Source organism: Eschrichtius robustus, chromosome 20 (assembly GCF_028021215.1).
Source record: "Eschrichtius robustus isolate mEscRob2 chromosome 20, mEscRob2.pri, whole genome shotgun sequence".
Lineage (NCBI taxonomy): Eukaryota > Metazoa > Chordata > Mammalia > Artiodactyla > Eschrichtiidae > Eschrichtius > Eschrichtius robustus.
Genome location: NC_090843.1, coordinates 19,587,387 through 19,609,249, shown reverse-complemented (window position 1 = coordinate 19,609,249; position 21,863 = coordinate 19,587,387). Strand labels below are relative to the sequence as shown.

Genomic DNA, 21,863 nt, shown 5'->3' with positions numbered 1-21,863 from the left:
CCCCCAAGGCCAAGGCTTCACTCTCTGTTAGCCCTGCCAACCCCCGGTTCCTCCCCTGGCTAGCACTGGGTGAAGGGAATGCCTACAGTACACCTCGGTCCTAAGAAGCCCTGTCCAAGCAGGGGTTCCCTGGAGCACGTGGTTCCCAGGGAGGGGATGGGCAGCAGGAAGCTTGGGACCCCCCCACACACACACCCTGCCCCAGTGCCCACCAGGGCCAGGCCGCCCCCCAATGCTTCCCTTCCCCTGCCCGTGCCAGCCCCACCTGAGCGGTGCAAACCTGCGGGTGGGGCCTGCCGGCTGTCAGGCCACGTGTAGGGCCTGGGAGGGAGGACAGAGGGCGGGGCTGGCCGGCTGCTCTTAAGGCGGAGCTGGAGGTGAACTGCACCTCCCTTTACTTCTCACCTGGGCTCTGACAGCCTCTCTCCGTCCCAGCAGCCAGGAGTGAACGCAGGAGTGTCTTGCCTGCCCAGGACACCAGGTAGGTGCCTTTATTCTTTAAGGAGAAGAGAGGGAGGCTCAGCTTCTCCACCTCTCCTGGGGCTCGGAGTGAAGGTGGAGAGAAATGGGGGAGGGGCTGGGCATGAGCGGAAGATGGTCTCGGGACCACAGACCCGAATTCTGCACTTTGGGAGAACTTAATCTGTAGCCCTCAGTGTACCGATGAGAGAACCGTGGTCCAGGGAGGGGAAGAGGCTTGCCCGGGGGGCCCCCGAGGCTTGGGAAGGGAATGGACCCAGAACCCAGCCTCCTGCCTCCCAGCCCGGAGTCCCTGGGGCCTGGCCGTGAGCTGAGCCCCCGTGCTGGGCCCTTCAGAGGCCACTAGGAATCCAGGGAGTGGCGGCATGGCCTGCGCTGGTCCTGCGGGTCCCTGCCTGCTGTCCCAGGGTCTGCTTCACTGGGTCTGGGTGGAGAGCATGGGACAATCAAAGCCACTCTTCGAGCAAGGGGGTGGGGTGGGGAATTGGGCTACTGGGACAAGGTGCTTTGGGGAGAGATTCAGCCTTCCCCCTCTGCTGCCCTCTCCCTCCATTGACCTGGGCTTGTAGAAGGGAAAGAGTAAGTCAGGAGAAGAAGCTGGCAATGAAATGGAGGAGGGGATTTGCCCAGGAATCAGGATCCCCCTGCCTCCAGAGCCCTTGGGAACAAAGAAAGAGATTCCCGTCCAGTGAGTGGGCGGGTCCTATAAAAAGGGGCCCTCCCTACCCACTACAGCCCGCCTATATACATACACACAGCACTGAGCCCAGGGACCTTCCCTTCACCTTTAGAGCAGGAAGGAAAGAGCTAGAGAAGTGTGCTGGTGGGGACAGGAGAGGGAAGGTGTCCAGGAATAAAGGAGTGAGACCAGCCCTGGGAGGTCCAGTGGTGCTTCAGGGAGTGTTAAAAGTGAGAAGAGTTTGAAAAAGATCCCAAGGGGCTGCCTGCCCTTTGCTCAATCCCAGGCCTGTCCCACTGGGTTCCGGAATCCCAGAATGGGCAGAGAGAGGTGAAAGGGATCTTAAATCTATGAAGCAGTGGCATAGAGTGTGGGACTTGGAGCCAAGACCACCTGGGTTCAAATCCCAGTTCCACTACTGGGTTCTGTGGGTTGTATGACCCCAGGCAAATCCCTTAACCTCTCCAGCCCCACAGGAAGAGTACCTTTTTCAAAGGAACCATTGAGAAAATGAAATGAGTACGTTTTAAGTGTCTGTTATGATCACATTCCCATTATACAGATGGGACAACTGAGGCCCAGAGAGGAACGGACACTTGCCCAGCGTGGAACAAAAGCAGTTTCCAAATCAGTAGGCAGACATACTGGGTCCGGGTCCTGGTTCTGGGGGAGGACCCAGGTCCCCAGTGTGCTCCCCAAGGACCGTAACCTCAGGCTGCTCTTTGAGGCCCAGCCAAAAACCCTGCAGGGTGTGCTGAGATCCTGCCCCAACAAACCCAGGCCACTTGGAGCCAAAGCTCCATGTCCTCAGCTGCCCCCAGAAAGAAGCTCGGAGGCCCATTCCCTTCCACTGCCATTTATAGACACGCTTCCCGAGCCTGGGATGCGCCCGCCCCCTCCAGGGCCTGGCCAAGGAGAAGTCTGGCAGCAGGGCTGGCAGGAGCCGTGGGGGAGAAGAGGGTTCTGGCTTTTCTCATTAACTTACTGTGCGAACTTGGGGCAACTCACACCCCCTCTCTGGACCTCAGGTGTTCCTCGGCATTTGAACTCTATGTGGTATAAGGAGCTAAGAGTCTAAAGTCCACAGCCTGCGTTTGAATCCCAGCTCTACCACTTTTCTGGACATGTGGCCGATACAGATTTCTTAACCTCTCTGAATCTCAGTATCTTTATCTGTAAAATGGGCTGGTAATAGGGATGCAGTACTTCCTAGGGTTATGAGAGGATTAAAAAGAGTTACCATAGGGAAAATCAGTGCCTGGTACATGGTGAGAGCTCAAAAAAATGGGAGCTATTATTATTTATTATTATGAAGGTATTATATTCTATTGATATATAAGCCCTTATTTCCAAGTAATATTTAGAATTGTCCAACTGGTTTCACAAGCAAGACCTTGCTGCTTCCACACCACCCTCCAGGAGGGGACAAGGCAAGAATTCTTATTCCCATCTCACAAATGAGGAAACTGAGGGTCAGAGTTACACCTTAAGGAACTGTTTGAGCTGGGATTCGAATCTGAATCTTCAGACTCGAGAGTTCGCATTCATTTCATTTGCCCCAGGCTGGTCGCAATGCCTTTTCCAACACTAGGGTCTGACTCTAAAGCAGGATGTGGTGGAGGCACCTTGTTCATTGCAGCTCTATTTACAGTAGCCAGGACATGGAAGCAACCTAAGTGTCCATCAATGGATGAATGGATAAAGAAGATGTGGCACATACATACAATGGAATATTACTCAGCCATAAACAGAAACGAAATTGAGTTATTTGTAGTGAGGTGGATGGACCTAGAATCTGTCATACAGAGTGAAGTAAGTCAGAAAGAGAAAAACAAATACCGTATGCTAACACATATATATGGAATCTAAGGGAAAAAAAAAAAAAAAGGTCATGAAGAACCTAGGGGTAAGATGGGAATAAAGACACAGACCTACTAGAGAATGGACTTGAGGATATGGGGAGGGGGAAGGGTAAGCTGTGATAAAGTGAGAGTGGCATGGACATATGTACACTACCAAACGTAAAAGAGATAGCTAGTGGGAAGCAGCCGCATAGCACAGGGAGATCAGCTCGGTGCTTTGTGACCACCTAGAGGGGTGGGATAGGGAGGGCGGGAGGGAGGGAGATGCAAGAGGGAAGAGATATGGGAACATACGTATATGTATAACTGATCCACTTTGTTATAAAGCAGAAACTAACACACCGTTGTAAAGCAATTATACTCCAATAAAGATGTTAAAAAATAAAAAAATTTAAAAAAAGAAGAAGAGAGAAGAGGCGTTGGAGGGTACCTTGGTCGGGGTGGGGGGTTGGGGCCAGTGAGGCTCAGAGCAGGCAGTGGTAGCACAACCAGCATATCCCAGCTCCTTACAGTTTTCTTGGCAGCCTCTGTTCCAGAACCTCTTACTTCCTGTAAGAAACCACTAACATGTGGCATTAAGGCTAGACAAGGGGAAGAACTTCCCACATAAGGGAAATGAGGAAGTTGAGACATCTTTTACCAGATGGGCCCCCAGGGAGTGAATATCATCTGATGATGTCACTCCTCAGATCAAAACTGTTCTGTGGCTCACCATTGCCCTCGGGGTTGAGTCAGCACTACTGAGCCCAGCCTGCAAGGCTCTGCAGGGTCTGGCCAGCCTGCCTTCCCCACCCCAACTTCCCCTCCATCCACCCTAGGTTCTCTCTGTTTCCCAGATGCTCAATATCTCCCCTGTCCATCAGGCCTCTGAATACACCTGCCTCCTCACCCCTACCTGGCTCGCCCAGCCAGCTCCTGCTTTTCCTTCTTGTCTCCCTTTATGTATCCCTTCCTCCAGGAAGTCCTCCCTGACCTCCCCCACTAGTGCCTACAGAGTCCCCTCTGCCTCCCCACCTCCCCTCCTCCTAAATACTAGGGCGTAAGTGCATAGTAATTACTCAGTAAATATTAGCTAGTAATGTATTTAATAAATAAGGCTGGGACATAGTAAGTAGCCAGCAAACGTCTATTGAAGCTATTTTATTTAATCATCACTTGCATAATGTTTATTATGTGCTAGGCATATTCTAAACATATTACAAATATTAGCTCATTTTATAGATGAGGAAACCGAGGCACAGAGAAGTTAATTAACTTGCCCAACGTTGCACAGCTAGTAAGTGGTGGAGCCAGGATGCAAACCTGGGGCAGACTGGCTCCAGCAGCCATGCTTTTAAATGAGTGAATAAATATGCCTTTGTCTGGGGGGAAGGGAGCCCGGGGCTTCATCTACAGAATTTACTCAGTTCCCACCCTCGCCCCCACCTCCGCTTCTTTCAGGTCCCAAGAGCTCCTGATTGGCAAGTGACATCTGTGGGATGTGAGGCTGGTTGGAAGCCGGAGGTAAACTGCCAGGTCACTACCCCCACTATGTCCCAGGTGATGTCCAGCCCCCTGCTGGCAGGAGGCCCCGCAGTCGGCTTGGCTCCCTGTGAGGAACCCAGGAGGGCCCTGCACCCAGCACCCAGCCCCGGCCTGCCGCCCCAGTGTCTTTACTACACCACAGAAGGCTGGGGAGCTCAGGCCCTGATGGCCCCCATGCCCAGCAAGGAGCCCCCCAGCAGGCTCCAGCAGGCCCCACAGGCTGGAGCCAAAGCCAGCTGCCTCCCGCAGTCCCCTGGGGAGCAGGCCTCGGGAGCCCTGGAGGACCTTGACTCCTACATTGACTTCTCGCTGGAGAGCCTCAACCAGATGATTCTGGAACTGGACCCCACCTTCCAGCTGCTCCCTCCAGGGCCTGGTGGCCCCTGGGCTGAGCCCACCCAGAGCACTACCTCGAGGAGAAAGAAAGAAGAGCCTGAAGCTTTGGGTAAGGAACTGGGGCACAGTGCCAGGAGGAGGGCTTGGGGACCAGACCTCATGAGGAAGGAGTTTTCTATCAAATCAGAGGAGCAGGGGACAGTGTCCTACTGAGGAGTGCTGTGCAGCTCTAAACAAGTTACTTGACCTCCCTGTTTTCTCTGCTCTACAAAAGAGATAAATATAAGTAGCCCTCACTGTCCAATTCTACTTGGTTCTTGAGTTTGGAAAGTGATGGATACCTGTTTTATGTAATTTTTCAGAGAATTTAAATAAGCTAATATGGATAAGCATATTATACAATGCCATGCATATAAATAAGAGCTTGATAAATGTGGTGTCCCTGAATCTCACTGTTCTATGGTGTCTCTCTTAGGTCCTAACCTGGCACCCTGAAATTTTTATAGGAATAGTATTTTCACCTTACCAATAACAATAAATGTAAATAACTTCAAGTATAGATAATAGTAAATATAGTAAATAATTGGGACGTGATGAATTTTTGAGTGTTTACTACTTTTGTTTTTAATATGTTATTTCATTGTAAGTTTGTGTAGTTTAATCTTTAGTAATGGTTTAGCCATTACTAAAGATTAAACTACACAAACTTACAATGTTCATATAATTTAGCAACCAACTGGAAAAAAATCTTGAAAATTTAACAATCAGCTTTCATGAGCTGGTTCAAGCCAACTCCAGGATACCACCACGTCCAAGCGTATCCAGAAATCTCTGCATCTGGCTTCAGTTTCCCAAAGAGTTTCAAGTACACTTTGAGGATGAGGGTCACGAAGCAGCAGCCCCATTAGACAGGCTGGAAGACTGAGGCCTCCAGGGCTTTAATCAGCGTGGGTTAGAGGGTGTGGTGAGGATTAGAGATGGGATCCAGGAGAATTCCTACTTATTGAGCATTTATCATTCTATCCAGGCACTGTGCTGAGCTCTTAATAATTGAATCTTTGATCTTCCCAATCCACCTCCACGAGACGAATATTTTATCCCCATTTTACAAACAAAAGGACTGAGGTTGATGGACTTGAGGAAGGAGGCAGTCTAGCCTAATCACTGGAATCAGGCAAACCTTACACAAGCTGTTTACTTCACTTCTTTGCGTCTCAGATTCTTCATCTGTAAAACAGAGATGAGTTTGCACTTCAAAGGGTGTTGCAGGGATTGAAAAAATAACATTTGATGGGTGTTTATCACAAATCCTGGGACACCGTACGTAGGGCATGATAAATGGTGGCTGTTTGTAGTCAACATTGGGGTTGCGACTAAGACCAGCCCCAGGACAGGTTCAGGCTCTGGGGTGGAGGTCAGCCCGGCACACAGGTCCTCTGGCATCCAGGCTCCTGGTCTCCAGCCGGCCTTCTGCCCCTCCCACCGAGCATTGCCTGACAGGCCTATTAAAAGAACCACCTCCATCCCTCAAGAGTCTTCCTGCTTCTTAAGGCCAGTCGTGGGCATGTCTCTGCAGGAAAGGTGGCTTGGGACTAATTATCACTGGCCGGAGCAAGCCCAGGACTTTAACGCTCATGCCCCAGGGCAGGGCTTCCACACACTCAAGGCCAGCTGGGGCAGGACCAACCTCTGGAGGGCGTGCGCTTGTACAGGGTAAGGGTGTTGATAACAGGGCCCTTCCTCCAAGGGACCGATGGGCAGTTGTCTGCGTTCTCAGATGCCCTGGGCACAACCTGCCAACGTGAGGATGTGTCCACCAGACTCTGGGCAGCAGGGGGTGCCAGAGAGCAGCGGTGGTCAGAGGGTCCTGATGAAGCCACCTAGCTCTGCCCTCGCTCCTTCTGATGGAATTTTTAAAAATCCTCTCCTCCAACCTCTGCCTGGACACCTGTGATGCCTGGGAGCTCACTACCTCCTCGGACAACCAGCAGGTCAGCTCCCCGTTAGAAAGTTCTCTGCCATCGCTAAGAGTAGCGAGATCCTGCATGTCACTGTGGTGGTTGCACCTTGCTCCCCAAACCCTCCCCTCAGACCACTGCTACTGGTGACAAAGCTCTCCCAGCCCATGGCACCGCAGTGAGTTTTCATCCAGCCAGACGTATCCAGTATGTAGAACTCCTCTGTTTGCACTCTCATCCATCCTACTTTTGGGGTGTTAAGTGGAAGACGTTCTATAATTGTGATGCTAGCAGACATTCACTGCTTCTCTTTGTCCTAACTTGGCAAAAGCAAAAATTAAACATCGGCGATCTAGTGTCGATCCCTCCCCTAAAAATGTCCAGATAGATTTTTGTAACACGTAATTCCAGCATCTACCCTGTGAAGGAAATACTGGAAACCTCATTTACAGATGAGGAGACTGAGGCTCAAGGAGAGGAAGCGATGGCCACAGTCACACAGCTAGTGAGTGGCAGGTCAGCTCAAAGCCCGGGCCTCTGGGCTCCAAAGTCCACGTTCTTGCCTTTCTCTCTTCCTTGGAGCTAGTTTCCTGCCCTCCAGGGCTTCAGGGAGGCTCCACCACCCCAGTGCTCCCAAACCTTCATCCAGCTCCCTGCCTCTGCCTCTTGATTACCTTCCTTCAGATTTACCCTGGGGGGGAGGGGGAGGAGGTACCAGTCCCACAGGGAACATGGCTTCTGGAAGCAAATACCATATCCCTTCCTTTATCCTCTCCGCCACCCCTCCCCATCTTTGGAACAGGGCCCCGCATTTTATTTTCCAGAATTTCTGCCAGGCAAGGCGGTTTGCCAATCCCAAGTGAAGGGTGTTTAATAACCGTCTCTCCAACCCTCCACCCACCTGGCCTGGTGCCAGGCGCCTGTATCCACCCAGCACTGCTCAGACTTGCCCCACGGGCCTGTAAACAGCCGCTGCTCCCAGGTGATAGGGTGGCGGCCCTCCACCTGCCCAGCCCCATCCCCCCCCCCCCCCCCCGCCCCGGGGGCAGCAGCGGGAGTGACTCACAGCTCTAGGACCCCTCCCTCCCTTCCGGCCGCCTCCACTTGCCTGGCCCCCAAGCAAGGCCTTTCTTTGGTAGGTGTTTGGATGACCCTGTGAGTAGGACCCAGAGCTTCACCAGGCCGAGAGACGCCCCCCCTCCAAAGCAGCCACGCACCTTCTCACGGTCAAGGTCCTGGGAAAGGGTCCTGAGGAGTCCCTCCCCGTGGAAGAGCCCACCCCGCCCCCAAACAGAGCACAGGAGCAGGGCTCAGTTTCTTCAACCTTTCTGAGCCTTGATTTCTCGTCTGTTACATGGAATTAAGAATGTTTCCTACTTCGATCGAGTCATGAGGTTTAAAAGAACTAACACGGGTAACGTGTCTGTAGCAGTGCTGGTGCACAGCACTCAGTAAATACCAGCCTTTATTAAAAACGGTGCAATAAATGTGAGCTCCACCGCCACATTTCTCCAAGCCTCAGTTTCCTCCTCTGTAAAAGCAATGCCTGCTGGCACTGGGCATAAAGGCTCTTGTGAGGCTTGAGAGGATTATGGGTATAAACACTATAAAATCCTATTAAAAAAAAAAACAAAAAGTTGTGCTTGCCAACCTCGCAGAAGAATCCACCCCATTCCAAGACTTCTTCTCTTTCAGAGCCCACAATACATTGTGCCAGATATTCTACTCTTGCCCTCAGCAGTGAGACCCCCACCTTAGCAAGAGAGTATTAGCCATCTGGCCAATACTGCCCCCCAGAAGCAGGAAGGCAGGAGATGCTCCTCGAAGCCCACCATGGACCAGGCTCCAGGCTCCAGGCTCCATTCATCAGTGTATTTCATCCTCACCGCAACCCTGGAAAGGTGGTTTTAGATCCCCATTTTACAGATGAGGAAACTGAGGCTCAGAGCAGTTAGGAAAATTACCTGGTGCTTCTTGGCGGGAAAGTGGCAAAGCCAAGACTCACACCCAGGTTTGTCGACAAAGCCAGGCCTGTTCCTCTACCTGCTGGGACAGCATGCCAGCGCCCCTCATCTGATGCAATCTTCCACCCCCACCTGGCCCACGCAGGCTCAGACAGAGGCAGTAGCCATGAGCAGGGCCAGAAGGTCCTCCCCAGGAGCGGGCTGGGGCAGGCAGGGACTCCACAGTCACGCTGGGTGGGGGGATGGTGCGTGTGCCAGAGCCCAAGGGGTTGGGAGGCTGGCAGACAGGAGCTGAGGGTGCAATTTCCCACCGACTCTGCCCCAGATTCCATCCTGGGAAGCCAGAGGCAGGACTCACAGCCCTCCAGAGGGAGAAGCTGGGTAACCCCCATCTTCCACCACCTTTCCTAGAACAGCACCGAGGACAGCTCCCCTCCCCCCAAGTCAGGAGGAGAGGTGCCCATCCTCACCATGGGAGAACCACAGGGCGCCCCACTCTAGGAAGAAACAAGGTCTCAGAACAAGAGTCCTAGATGCCCCCACTGGGGAAAGGAAAGAGAATCAGAGTGAGTCAGCAGCCTGGGGTGCTAAGAGGCCCACAGCTCAGTCAGGTGGCATGTGCTGCCCCCAGAGAGTTCTTGCTCTAAAGCTAACCCTAAAGCGAACTCCTCAACCTCCAAGGTGCACCCAGATCGCCAGGAATCTCGCTAAAATGCAGATTCTGATTCAGCAGGCCTGGGGTGAAGCCAGAGATTCTGCATAACTTCTCAGCTCGCAGGTGAAGTGGTGCCACTGGGCTGGGGACCACAGCGGCGCTGCCCAGTGCACACTGGAATCAGCTGAGGAGCTAAGCCACCCTGAGGCCTGGGCCCACCCCCAGAGGTTCTGGTCTAATTGGCACCGGATGGAGCCTGGGCTTTAGGACCTTTAAGAGCTCATCAGGTGATTCTAGCATGCAACCAAGCTTGAGAACCCCTGCCTGCATTGCAGGCACAGACACAGACACAGCTTTCACAGGCCTGAGCGATAGGGGCGTCCGAAGCTGTGACTGGTGCAGTCATTTCAGCCTGGGGATTGGCACCCACACGAAGGAGAGGATCTCCCAGTTTTAAAGGACTTACTATGCGCCAGATGCAGTGCTGTGCCGCCTACATTCATCTCAGTTCATCCTTACTGTAACACTAAGAGGCTGGGTATAGCTGCCCCATTCTACGGGCGTGGAAACTGAGGCTCTAGGTGGTGAAGTCATTTGGCCAAGCTCTCTCAGAGAGTAAGTGGCAGAGCCAGATCTGAAACCCAGGTCTGTCTACCTCCAGGACCCGTGTTCATGGCACTGCCTCTCCCCAACCAAGGGAAGATGTCACAGAGAGGGTGACTTTGAAACTGGGCCCTGAAGGTGGAGCTGAATGCTGATCCTGATTCCAACAAACTTCTCTCCGGCCTTCAACTTCCTCATCTGTAAAAGAAAGGGGAGGGACTTCCCTGGCAGTCCAGTAGTTAAAACTCCATGCTTCCACTACAGGGGGCACGGGCTCTACCCCTGGTCAGGGAACTAAGATCCCGCATGCCATGCAGCTTGGCCAAAAAATTTAAAAAAAAAAAATTTTATATATATATATATATATATACACACACACATACGTATATATATATGTGTGTGTGTGTGTGTGTGTGTGTGTGTGTGTATATATACATATATATATACGTGTGTATATATATGTATAAAGAAAGGGGAGACCAGATGGCCTTGAGGACCCTTCCAGCATCCTTGTTCTGCGAGTACAGTCTCCCCGGTTTCACCAATGCTCTGTTTCTCTCCCCAAAGATATAAAGTACATCGAGGTGACCTCGACCAGATCAAGGTGCCACGACGGCCCCCAGAGCTGCTCCAGCCCGTCTGTCACCCCACCCTTCGGCTCCCCTGGCCGTGGCGCCCTTCTCCTTTCCAGAGACATCCCCCAAGAGACTCGGAGCAGCAGTGAGAGCCTCATCTTCTCCGGGAGCCAGGGCAGGGGGCACCAGCGCCCCTCTCCCCCCTCGGGGGCCCCCTCCCCTCAGCCCCCACCCTCTCCCAGCATCTCCATCCCTGGAATGGGAAACAAGGCCTCAGGCCGCCATGGCTTGGGCTCCCCACTGGTGGCTTCCCCAGCCTTGGAGAAGGGGCTGGGGGGCAGGGTCTCCATGCTGTCAGCCAGCCCAGCATCTGATGTCAGTTACGTGTTTGGAAGGTAGGTCACTCCCACTGCGGCTTCTGACGTTGCCTCCACAACTCACACACACACACACACACACACACACACACACACACACACGCATCCTAAAATCACAGAGGGACACCCTACTCTTTCTGAGCAAAATCTGGGCATGTACCAAAAATAAAAGTGAATGTTCTTTTTTATGCCATCACAGCCATTTGGCTCTCAAGCTTTTCTCAAGCATTTAGAATATGATTCAATATACAAAAATCTTGACTTCTACCTACCTCTCGGGAAAAGAACCAATGCATTAATGAGGCTCACCTGTATCCTTTCCAGCCTTCCTACAGCCCATCTGTAGGAAGGTTTTTTTTTAAAAAAAAAAAAAAAAAAAAAAACCCAAACACAGGATGTAAACAGAATCAGGGGGTCTGGGATGAACCATCCAGGAAAGAAAAACCTCCTTCGTCTTTGTTCCTGGCAAAATCTAGCAGGAAGGAGACAAACCTGCCTGGGCATTATTTACAATCGCCCCAGCCCAATTCTCTGCAGGCCTCAGAGCAGAGCCACACGCATACCCATCCTGCCCAGGAAGACCAAACCCCAGGACCTCTGTCCCCCATACCAACTCCAAAGCCACTGTGCCAAGGCAGTCCCTGGCAAGGAGACTGGGATTCCACAGCCATGCCCGCTGGCACAGGCCTCTGAGCTCAGGAAGAAGCCTGGCTGGATGCAGAGCTGGCCTCCTTCTCTTCCTCCAGCTGGGGAATTCCGTCTGCATGGGCCATGGACATGGTCCAGCTCAGGTCCAGCCTGTGTGCAGGATTCTTGGGAGTGCCGGGGGGCTGGTGTGACAACTCAGTTGGACCTGCCTAGCTGGGAAGGCAGAGGGAATAGAGTCTAGCCGAAGCCCATGTGACCTGCAGGGGGCCAGCCCACTGGCTACTTTAATTGACCACAGACCCTGCAGTGCAGGTACACTCCTGTATCCTTCAGCATCCCTTGGGGATCAAGTGGGCATACCCTTTGCTCAGGGCTATGGGGGGGTGGGTGGAGTATGCACTACTCTGACCAAAGCCGTGGGTACCTAGATCACTAAATTCCAGAGCCTAGCTCTGGCCCCCAAGTGTCCACCCCCATCCGCTAAAACTCTGCCTGTCTGGTGCTCTCCCCATGCCACAGCCAGTCCTTCCTCTGCTCCAGCATCTCCAGCCATCAGTCATCTTCGAGATCCTTGGAAAGCCCAGCCAGCTCTTCCTCCAGCCTCCACAGCCTTGGCCCGGTGTCCTTGTATACGAGAGCCAGTGACCTCCAGGTCCCCAGCAACCCCACCCCAAGCATGGGCCAGCCCAGAGCAACCCATTCCTCACCACTGGCCAAGGAACATGCCAGCAGCTGTCCCCCATCCATCACCAACTCCATGGTGGACATACCTATCGTGCTGATCAACAGCTGCCCAGAACCAGGATCTCCCCCATCCCAGAGGACCCCAGGACACCAGGACTTTGTCTGCCCTGGGGCTACTTCTTCCAGCAACCCCTGTCCAGCCACCAGGAGCCACAGCCAGACCCTGCCAGATGCCCCTCTCACCACATCCCCAGAGGGTAAGTTGTAAACCAAACAGCACCTCACACTTTATAAGGTTTGGCTAATGGGGAATAGACAAAGCACCAGTGCATTTGCTTCTGCAACAGCAGGTCAACACATTGATTAAGTATCTACTGTGTGCCTAGCACTGTGCCACATAGTAGGGACACAGTCTAGAAAGAGAGAAAAAAACCAAAGGATCACTGTAGAGTAGGATAAACACAGAGGTAAAGAGATGTTCTAAGTCTTATGGGGCTACAGAGGAAGGAGTGAGACTTTTCATCTGGGAACTGAAAAGGCTGGAAAGTGGATCAGAGAAGTCTACGACCAGAGCAGGAGAGGAAGGGCAGTCACAGCAGAGGGAACAGCCAGGCCACAGTCACGAAGGTGTGGAAGCACGTGGCATGCTTAGGAAATGACTGGAATGTTGGGTGCGGGATGAGGTCATTGGGAGTAATTTGGGGCCAGATTGGGAAAGACCTTGAACGCCAAGCAAAAGAGTGCACTTTACCCTTTAGGCAATAGGGGACCGTCAGAGACTCTCAAACTGGAGAGCGATGGGGTCAGAGACACACGTTCAATCGATCACTCTGGCAGCTGCGTGGCAGATGGATTGCAGGGCCTGGCTTGGCAGGGAGAGCAGTTTTTCTTTGGTTCTGTTTGGGTTTTCATCACAAAGTGGTCCAGGGCAGGCCAGAGGGTGGAGGAGAGAAGACAGAGCCAGGAGACCCTCAGGATATGGAAGCAGCAGGCTCGATGACTAACCCAAGAGAGGGAGAAGGAGAGTCAGTCCTAACTCTGACATTGGTGGATGACGAACACAGCCAGGGGGTGGACAGGGTAACGGGAGACAATGCATTCCAGTTCAGACAGCTAAAAACCACAAAACAGCAAACACCCTGCTTCCCGTAGTCTGTGACTACAGGCGTCCAATAAGAACAAAGCCAACCAGAGCCCAAAGCAGTAAACACAGAGGCTAAGCCTCAGCACCCCCAGGGTGTTTCTCTCCCAGGAGCAGAGCCCACGGCTCCCTCGTGGCTCAGCCACGAGGCTCCCGGGGCTCTCAGTCCTCACTGGGCCACAGACATCAAGGCACTCCTGGGGGGTGTGAAATGTTCACTCTACCCCGCTGCTCGCTCCCACCCAGGAAGCCACGTCGGTGCAAGCAAGAGAAAATGAGGTGACGAGTGTGCCTTTGAAGCTGCTCTGATCTGTTCCTAGGACAAATCATTTGCAGATCTCAGTACATTTTTTATAATGAGTTACTCTCAGCTGGCCACGACACACCCTTTCAAGATGCCGAAACTGAGAACCACGGCTCTCTGCCTTTGGGACCCGGGAAAATGGGCATTTTAGCATCTCAAAGAGCACATTTACTTAGCCTAAAGGGATTTTGCCCCTTTAGGCATCTGGAGATACAATGGAGTAGGTGTAGGGGAGGGTGGGTTGAAAGGGACTGCTGGGTGGAGGAGGGCGGAGGGTCTCAGCTCCCCTCTTTCCAGCCTACAGGGTCCCCCTCCTCTGTCTGTCTCCAGGTCCTGCCAGGGACATGCAGCCCACCATGAAGTTTGTGATGGACACATCTAAATACTGGTTTAAGCCAAGCATCACCCGAGAGCAAGGTAAAGGGAAGCCCTGTTTTAGGGAATGAGTGACCCAGGAATCAGGTCCAGGTCCTGGCACCCCACATGGGGCAGATGGGGCCCTGGGTCCATGTAGAGGAGGGAACGGCAAATGGCAGGTCCAGGGAAGGGGGGTGTCCCGTGAACCCCATGACCTGAGGAAATAATGACTGCAGCAGGAATGCTGGAGATTAGACAATAGAAAGGACTTCCTGGGAACCAAAGGTGATTCCGTACCATCTGCTCTATGAAGACCCAATGGGGCTGAGGCACAGAGGGTGTCTGGGTTCCGTGGTGACTGTCTCTGACCCAAGGATTGTTTCAGCCATCGAGCTGCTGAGGAAGGAAGAGCCAGGGGCTTTCATCGTGAGGGACAGTTCTTCATACCGAGGCTCCTTCGGTCTTGCCCTGAAGGTGCAGGAGGCCCCTGCACCTGACCAGAACCGATCAGGTAGGCACCTGTCTCTGTCCTCACTCAAGACCTCTAGGAGGCCACAGGGTGTGGTGGGTTCCAATCCCGGCTCTGCCCCTGGCTTGTGGGGTGACCTTGGGCCAGTCCCATAATGACTCCTGGGAGGAGGGCCTACCTCAGCCCCCTCCCCGCTGCCCCCCAGCGCTGAGGCTCCCCGAGTCCCCAGATTCCCTGCTCTACCTTCATGGTGGGAAGAGGAGGATGGTCCCAGCCCCCTCTCCAGGCTGCTCTCTCCTGGGTGTCCACCTCTGTCCAGACCGGATTTCTTGTGAGGGAACCTAATGTAGTAACAACACGTGTGCTAGCTTAACCCCACATACAACACTCATCGATGGGGCACCCACCCTGCCCCAGGCACTGTGCAAGGCACGGGGAGACCTCATTGGGGAGAGAGATAGAAACAGATCATTACATTACAAGGTACCTGGGCCACAGCCCCTCACCTAAGGCCCAGGACTGACTGTAGCTCTCACACAACAAATGGGTGAGGTAACAGACACTCCCAGAGGGAGTTAATGACCCCCCAGAGCAAGCAAGTGATAGAGCAAGAGGATAAAAACCCCGTATCCACATTCTCTACACCACGCCTCTCTGTTTAAATAAGAAAGTGACCTCTGGGCAGCGTTAGTTATCAAGGAAGCCTTGCCAATGAGCGCAAAGAAAGCAGGAAGCTGCAGGCTGGTGAAGAGGCAGGGGGCGTGGTCCCCCCTCCCGGGGCCAGCCTGGCGCCAGCAGGGACCATCTGGTGGAGAATAATAGCACCTGGGAGGGGGGGTGGGTAGGGGGAGAGGGAAACCAGGCCAAAGAGTTGTGATTTGATCTAAACAGTGCCGGCAGCCATCCCTGATGGCTGTTGAAACCAAAAGAAAGGTCTCCTGAAAAAAGAATTACTGGACACAGAAGCCTTTGAGCAAAGGTGTGGGCACCTCCTTCATGGGAGGCCTTGAGGATAGGATTCCTACCTGCTGCCCCACCCAGAGGCAGAGGGATGGACAAGTTAACCTCTGGATGGGCCCCGAGGAGGCGGGTCAGGAAATGAGTTGCACTCCCATCCACATGCTTCCTCTGTCCAGGCGAGGATGGCAGCGACCTCGTCCGCCACTTCCTCATCGAGTCTTCTGCCAAAGGGGTGCATCTCAAGGGAGCCGATGAGGAGCCCCACTTCGGTGAGCCGAGCATCTCCAGCCCCCAGGCCCCTGGGGTCGGGGCGGGTGGCCTGGGGAAGGCCTCCTTATGCCGGGCTCCTGTTTCCTTGCAGGGAGCCTCTCTGCCTTCGTGTGCCAGCATTCCATCATGGCCCTGGCCCTGCCCTGCAAGCTCATCATCCCGAAGAAAGGTGGGCTGGGGCCCCAGACCTGTTTGTTCTCAGTAGAAAGGCTCCTGGTGGTCACTTCTCACCTTATTTAGGGATCATTTTAGGGTCATAGCTAAAAGTGCACACTCTGGGGGGAATTCCCTGGCGGTCCAGTGGTGAGGACTCGGCGCTTTCACTGCCGAGGGCTCGGGTTCAATCCCTGTCAGGGAACAAAGATCCTGCAAGCTGGCCCACGCAACCAAAAAAAAAAAAAAAGAAAAAAAGTGCATGCTCTGGAGTCCGTCCACATCACTTCCTGGCTGTGAGAATTTGAGAAGGTCAACCTCTCTGAGCCTCCATTTCCTCATCTATGAAATGAGCACAGTCTCCATCACACCTACTTCTAGGACTGGTGTGGGGATGCAGCGAGAAAGCTCAGGCAAGGCTCTTGGCACAGTGCCTGGCGCAGAGTAGATTCTGAGAAAGAGTAGCTCCTTCCTCAAGAGGATGAAAGGAGCATAAATCTGCCCGTTCGGCGAGGTTTGGTTTTTACTTCCGGGTCCAGCATTTACTGGGTACCCTCGCCTTCATTCACAGCTCACTCCAACCCTGTGAAGTAGGCATTGCTGTTATCCCCATTTCACTGCTAAGAAAAGGAAGGTTCGAATTTGAACCGAAGTCTCCCTTACTGTCTTGTTCCAAAGTGTTCAGGGAACTAACAGAGAGCAAGGACACGGCTGTATCATGAAAATAAAGGAAGAGAATTATGAGAACAAATAAATGATCAATGGGTGAAATTTGGGAAATAAAGAAAGAGAGAGAGAGAGGGAGGGAGGGAGGAAGGAAGGAAGGAGGGAAGGAAGGAGGGAAGGAAGGAGGGAAGGAAGGAAGGAAGGGAAGGAGGGAGGGAAGGAGGGAAGGGAGGAAAGGAAGGTTCAAGGCATTAAGTAACTTGCCCAAAGGCACAGAGTCAGACCTCCAACCCAGATCAGGAAGCCCCATCCAAAGCTTACAGCCCAATGCACCCCCAGACGCACCCACACCTCAGGGTGTGCAGGAGAGCCGCTAGGGGGTTTCTGGGAGAGGAGTCAAGGCCAGGGGAGCCCCTGGTGTGGTGATGGCGAGAGCCTCCCTGCTTTCTGCAAAAATGGCCTGGGTTTCCGGTGGGGTCCCAAAGAATGAGGAGGTCAGGGGCCTCTGAGGCCAGGTCACTGCCACATTCTAGGGACTGGAGGAGGGAGAGGGGCAGGAGGGATCAAAAGGCTTGCCAGCGAGGCGTTTGGGGAGCCCGGGGTGGCTGTTTGCCTCATTACAGGAATCACACCTGGTTTCTCAGCCAAGTCACTTCCCGAAGGTGTGGGCGGAGGTGGAAGAGGTTCAAAGGGCTGAACGAGGCCTGTTCCAGGAGGGGGGTCCACTGACTGCACCCCCGCCCCCTGGGGGCCTGTTCCATTGCTTTGGCTCAGAATTGGGAGGTGGAGACGGGGCCTCAGACCCCTCTGCAGACGGCCGGGCCTCCTGCCTGAAGAAATCTGCGGGTGAGTGGTATGGGGCAGGGGGAGGCTCCGGGCGTGGCGGTGCCCACCACCCGCAGGGCACCTCCCAGCCCTACGCACACGCAGGTCCACACGTGTTTCCCATTGCAGCTTTGTTTCTTCATCTTTAACAAGGTGCCACATTCCTCCCCCTCCCTGTGAACCAGGAGATGAGAGGCTGCAGGCAGTGGGCCAGGAGGAAGAGGGGCAGGAGAGGAGGGGCACAGTGAGGCTTACACCCCCTCCTGCACACACGGGTTCGGGAGGGGCACACAGATGTGCTGGGGTCTCTCTGGGTCTGAAGGACCTGCCCTGGAGGTGGGATTCTCTGTGGAGTGTCAGGTCCGAGTCCTGGGGGCTTCTACAGGGGAAGGGTCGCTCCTCCTCACGTCCAAGGGCCAGGCACGGGTCAGCACTCGTCTGAGTGGCAGCTCCTACTCTGTGCCCTGAGCACGATGGCCCCCTCCCCATTCCTGTCTCCTCTTCGTTCTCTCTGCAAGGAACCAGGGCCCCAGGGGGAGGGTGGGGAGGGGTGGAGGCAGCACCAGCCATGGGACAGAGGAAGGCTTGCCTGGACGCCCCTACATACAGGGCAACATCCCCTCCCTTGCCCCCTGCTGGAAGGCCAGGGGCCAGAGCAATGCAAACAACAGACGACCCCAAAGTCCCCTGGGGTTGGCCACAAATTTCAGTGGCCCATACACTCCCTGCCCACCTGTCCGGTGGCTCAAAGAGGAGCCCTGCTAGATTTCCAAAAAAGGAAGGCACTCCTATCCCCTGGCTCTGGGCAGAGGGCCAACCAGGGCCTGGGTGACCTCCAACCCCCCCAGTGGATTCTGGCAGGGCTCCAATGCAGTATCTGCACCCCCCAGGTTGCCATGCCCTGTACCTGAGCTCCGTGAGCGTGGAGACCCTGAGCGGAGCCCTGGCTGTGCAAAAGGCCATCTCAACCACATTGGAGAGGGATGTCCTCCCCACACCCACCGTGGTCCACTTCAAAGTCACCGAGCAGGGCATCACCCTGACTGACATCCAGAGGAAGTAAGGGGCTTCCCTTGCCCTGGGGCTGTAGGGCTGGGCAGGGTAAGCTGGAGGGGATGGCTGAGATGGCTGTGGAGCAGTAATGGAGATGGAGTTCAGGCTACTGAACCCAGCAGGGTCAGTGACATGCTGAGTGACTCCAGGCAAGTTCCCTGCCTTCTCTGGGCCTCAGTCCAATGACCTCCTGCCAAAGTCCCACTTCATCATGACCGATGGATTTGGAATTAACCAATAGTCATTGGACACTGATTAAATCTGTATCCACTGATGGAACATCTCCTGTAGGCCAGACTCTGGCTGACCAATGAGATCACTCCTTCCCAGGCTCAGGGATTCAGTCTAGCAGGATCCTGGTCCTGGGCTGGAGGAATAAGAGATAACCAGATGCTGGGAGTTCCCTGGTGGTCCAGTGGTTGGGACTCCGCACTTCCACTGCCGAGGGCCCCGGTTCAATCGCTGGTGGGGGAACTAAGATCCCACAAGCCGCGCGGCACAGCCCAAAAAAAAAAAAGAGAGAGAGATGACCAGATGTAATTCCTATCTTCATTAAATGACATGATAGGCGGTGGGAGTGGAGCGGGGTGGTAGAAAACCCCAACACGTAGGACAGAAGGCAGATGCACTTCTTGAAAGGAGAGAAGTGCAAACACGTGCCCCGGGCCCAGCGGTGGGAAAGGGCACGGCAGCCTGTCAGGGGTCATCAAACTGAGAGCTTCTTGGAGGACAGGGAGCTGGAGATGGTGGAGGCGGGGCAGGACACTGGGACGGGCTCTCACCAGCTCCCCTTCTCTCCCGGCCTCTTCCCAGGGTGTTTTTCCGGCGCCATTACCCCTTCGCCACCCTCCGCTTCTGTGGCATGGACCCCAAGCAACGGAAGTAAGTTCAAGTCTGGGCCAAACTAAATAGACCATCCAGGTCCTAGCCGCCCACTGACTCTGGGATTCGGATCCCAGACAGAGCCTGTGAACCTCAAGGGGTCAGGAGCAACAGAATGAGGGGAGGGGGACATGGTGGGAGTGGGGACACAACTGGCCATTATCTCCCGAAGCTCAGCCAGACTCCTGTGAAATGGAGCAAAGAATTGGTACTCAGGACTGTCATGTTCCTTTCCCACAGGTGGCAGAAATACTGCAAGCCCTCCCGGTAAGGCCTTCCTCTCCACTCAGTCGCCATGAGAGGTCTCCCTCGGGGAGGCCTGGACCCAACATGGGGAGGGAGTGAGGGAAGGAAGGAGGCCCCGCCCCGATCTTAAGAGCCCATGGGTTTGATGGGGGACGGCACAGGCCCTGGCCCTCGGGGAGCCACCAGCTTGATGTCTTATGTGGGAGGCGCAGGCTTCAGTCTGTAAGGATGCCTCAGGCTGATGGTCAAGACACACCTTCCCCCTCAGGAAGCTTCGACTCTGATGGGGAGTACACAGGTCGTGTCCTCAGGCGCCCCCATTCCAAAGGAGGGAAACCCACATCTTAAACTCAGGGATCTCTCAGTCTGACAGGGGAGGCTCCCGTCATAATGAGGTGCTGGGCTGGGGAAGGGCAGGGAGGAAAGCTGCTCTCAGCCTGGTACCTCCCTGGGTCCCACCCCTCACTCAGGCTCTCCTCTCCCATCAGGATCTTTGGGTTTGTGGCCAAGAGCCAGACCGAGTCCCAGGAGAATGTGTGCCACCTCTTCGCGGAGTATGACACTGTCCAGCCAGCCTCGCAGGTCATCAGCCTAGTGGGTGCTCTGCTGCAGGACCCAGAAAGGATGTAGGGGAGGGAGCGTCCTGTGTGTCTTCCTAGGCGTCCCAGTGGGCTTGCTCAGGATGCCCCCTCCACCCTGAGCAAGAGGCCTCTTACCACCCCGATGGACCAATCCCCTGGACTGGAGGAGAGCGGTACCAAGTTGAAACCCTTGAACTCAGTATGACCTTCAGCGGTGACCTTCATCCAGACCCCCCCCCCCAACCCAGGCCTCAGTTTCTTTAACCTTAAAGGAGGCCAACAGACAGGATCAGCTGTTCTTCTCAGACGTCTGTGGGCATCTTAACAAGCTCCCTGTGATCCTGAAGCACACCCACATCTGAGGACCCCCCACACGAAAATAACCTCTGAAGACCCCTGACTCCATCCTCCTGGACACTCCCGACACAGTAGCCTGAGCTAGAGACCCGTGACCCCTGCTTCATGGCAAACACAGGTACGGGGTCGGGACTCCTGAGCCCTGGCCCGAGGCTGGCCTGAGAGCAGATGGGTTGCCAGCATTGAGGACCAAAGGAGGGATGGACTGACTCTCTTTCCCTCCATATTGTTCCTTTCCCCATTTCCCTGACAGCTTATTGAGCTACTATTCCCAGGGCAAAGCTAGATCCGCCTGCCCTGGATTCTTCAGCCAACATGGCCCTGGTTGTTAGGCAGGTTAACAAGTGTAAACTTGCCCCCATGGTCAGAGATGACCCAGCTGTCCTCATGATCTTGATGTCTAATCCCTTCCATTGCAAATGAGCGTCAGCTCCATCTTTTCTTTCAATTTCTCATAAGCGAGTGTCCCACAGCTGCCCTGGTGTTACTTGTGTCACTCACACCTGGGGGTGGCGGCAGCTAGACCTCTGCTCACTCAAGCGGACACAGGAGCTGGCTCTCTCTGGTTCTGCCTCAGCCCCAGTCTTGTTGAGTCCTCTGTGCTCCAACAACACACACACACACACACACACACACACACACACACAGCCCTCTACAGTACTGTGGCGGCAACTGACCTCGTAACCACATGGGGGCAGCAGAGAGTCAAGAATGCAAACAGGCAGCCACCCCAAGAGGCTTGGAGAAGCTGGGTGGTCTTTCCCGCCCCACCCACACCGCCCTCAACCCTAACCCTGACCCATTAAGACCCCCAAGAATCTGGAATTGTTTGTCTAGCAGACCTGGGGTCCTAAGGAAACCAAACTATGAGGGTAGAAGATAAGACTCAGAAAAGAAGCCCATTTTTGCTCCATGAGGGACCAGTGCCTGACCCCGCCCAGCTGGGGGCCCTGCCAGAGAATCATTATCTTTGGCCAAAGTTGGGCCTGAAGGGTTATTATTTCAACCCAGAAAACCAAACCGGACTGAAGCGGCCCTGGGCTGGTGGGACTGGCTGAGACCAGCCCACCCAGCCTGTGGTCAGGCACTGCCCCACCCTGGAGACTACAGAATCCAGACAAGGTTCTCAAGGTCACAGCGCCCAAGTTCTCAAGGTCACAGCCTGGGAGCTGGCAGAGAGCACCCCCCCCCCCATATATCTATGGGTGCCTTGTAGCTCCCGTCATGGAAAATAAAGTGTCTGTCTTTGCACAA

General features: G+C 54.2%; 1 protein-coding gene across 1 annotated transcript; it reads left to right on the top strand.

The window, feature by feature from the left end:
* Positions 1-4,551: 4,551 nt before the first annotated feature.
* Positions 4,552-21,863, top strand: TNS4 (tensin 4). The gene is made up of 12 exons (XM_068531461.1): positions 4,552-4,990; positions 10,629-11,031; positions 12,181-12,602; positions 14,121-14,207; positions 14,533-14,658; positions 15,753-15,845; positions 15,938-16,015; positions 17,440-17,511; positions 18,381-18,549; positions 19,357-19,425; positions 19,666-19,692; positions 20,160-21,863. Exons 1-12 carry the CDS (start codon positions 4,552-4,554, stop codon positions 20,299-20,301), a joined length of 2,127 nt encoding a protein of 708 aa, XP_068387562.1. The 3' UTR covers positions 20,302-21,863.

Excerpts from the sequence above, each read along its gene's own strand:
- TNS4 (XM_068531461.1), top strand. The coding sequence starts at position 4,552 with ATGTCCCAGGTGATGTCCAGCCCCCTGCTGGCAGGAGGCCCCGCAGTC. Across the intron at positions 14,659-15,752 it reads ACCTGACCAGAACCGATCAG|GCGAGGATGGCAGCGACCTC; the intron begins GTAGGCACCTGT and ends TCCTCTGTCCAG. Across the intron at positions 17,512-18,380 it reads CTGCCTGAAGAAATCTGCGG|GTTGCCATGCCCTGTACCTG; the intron begins GTGAGTGGTATG and ends TGCACCCCCCAG.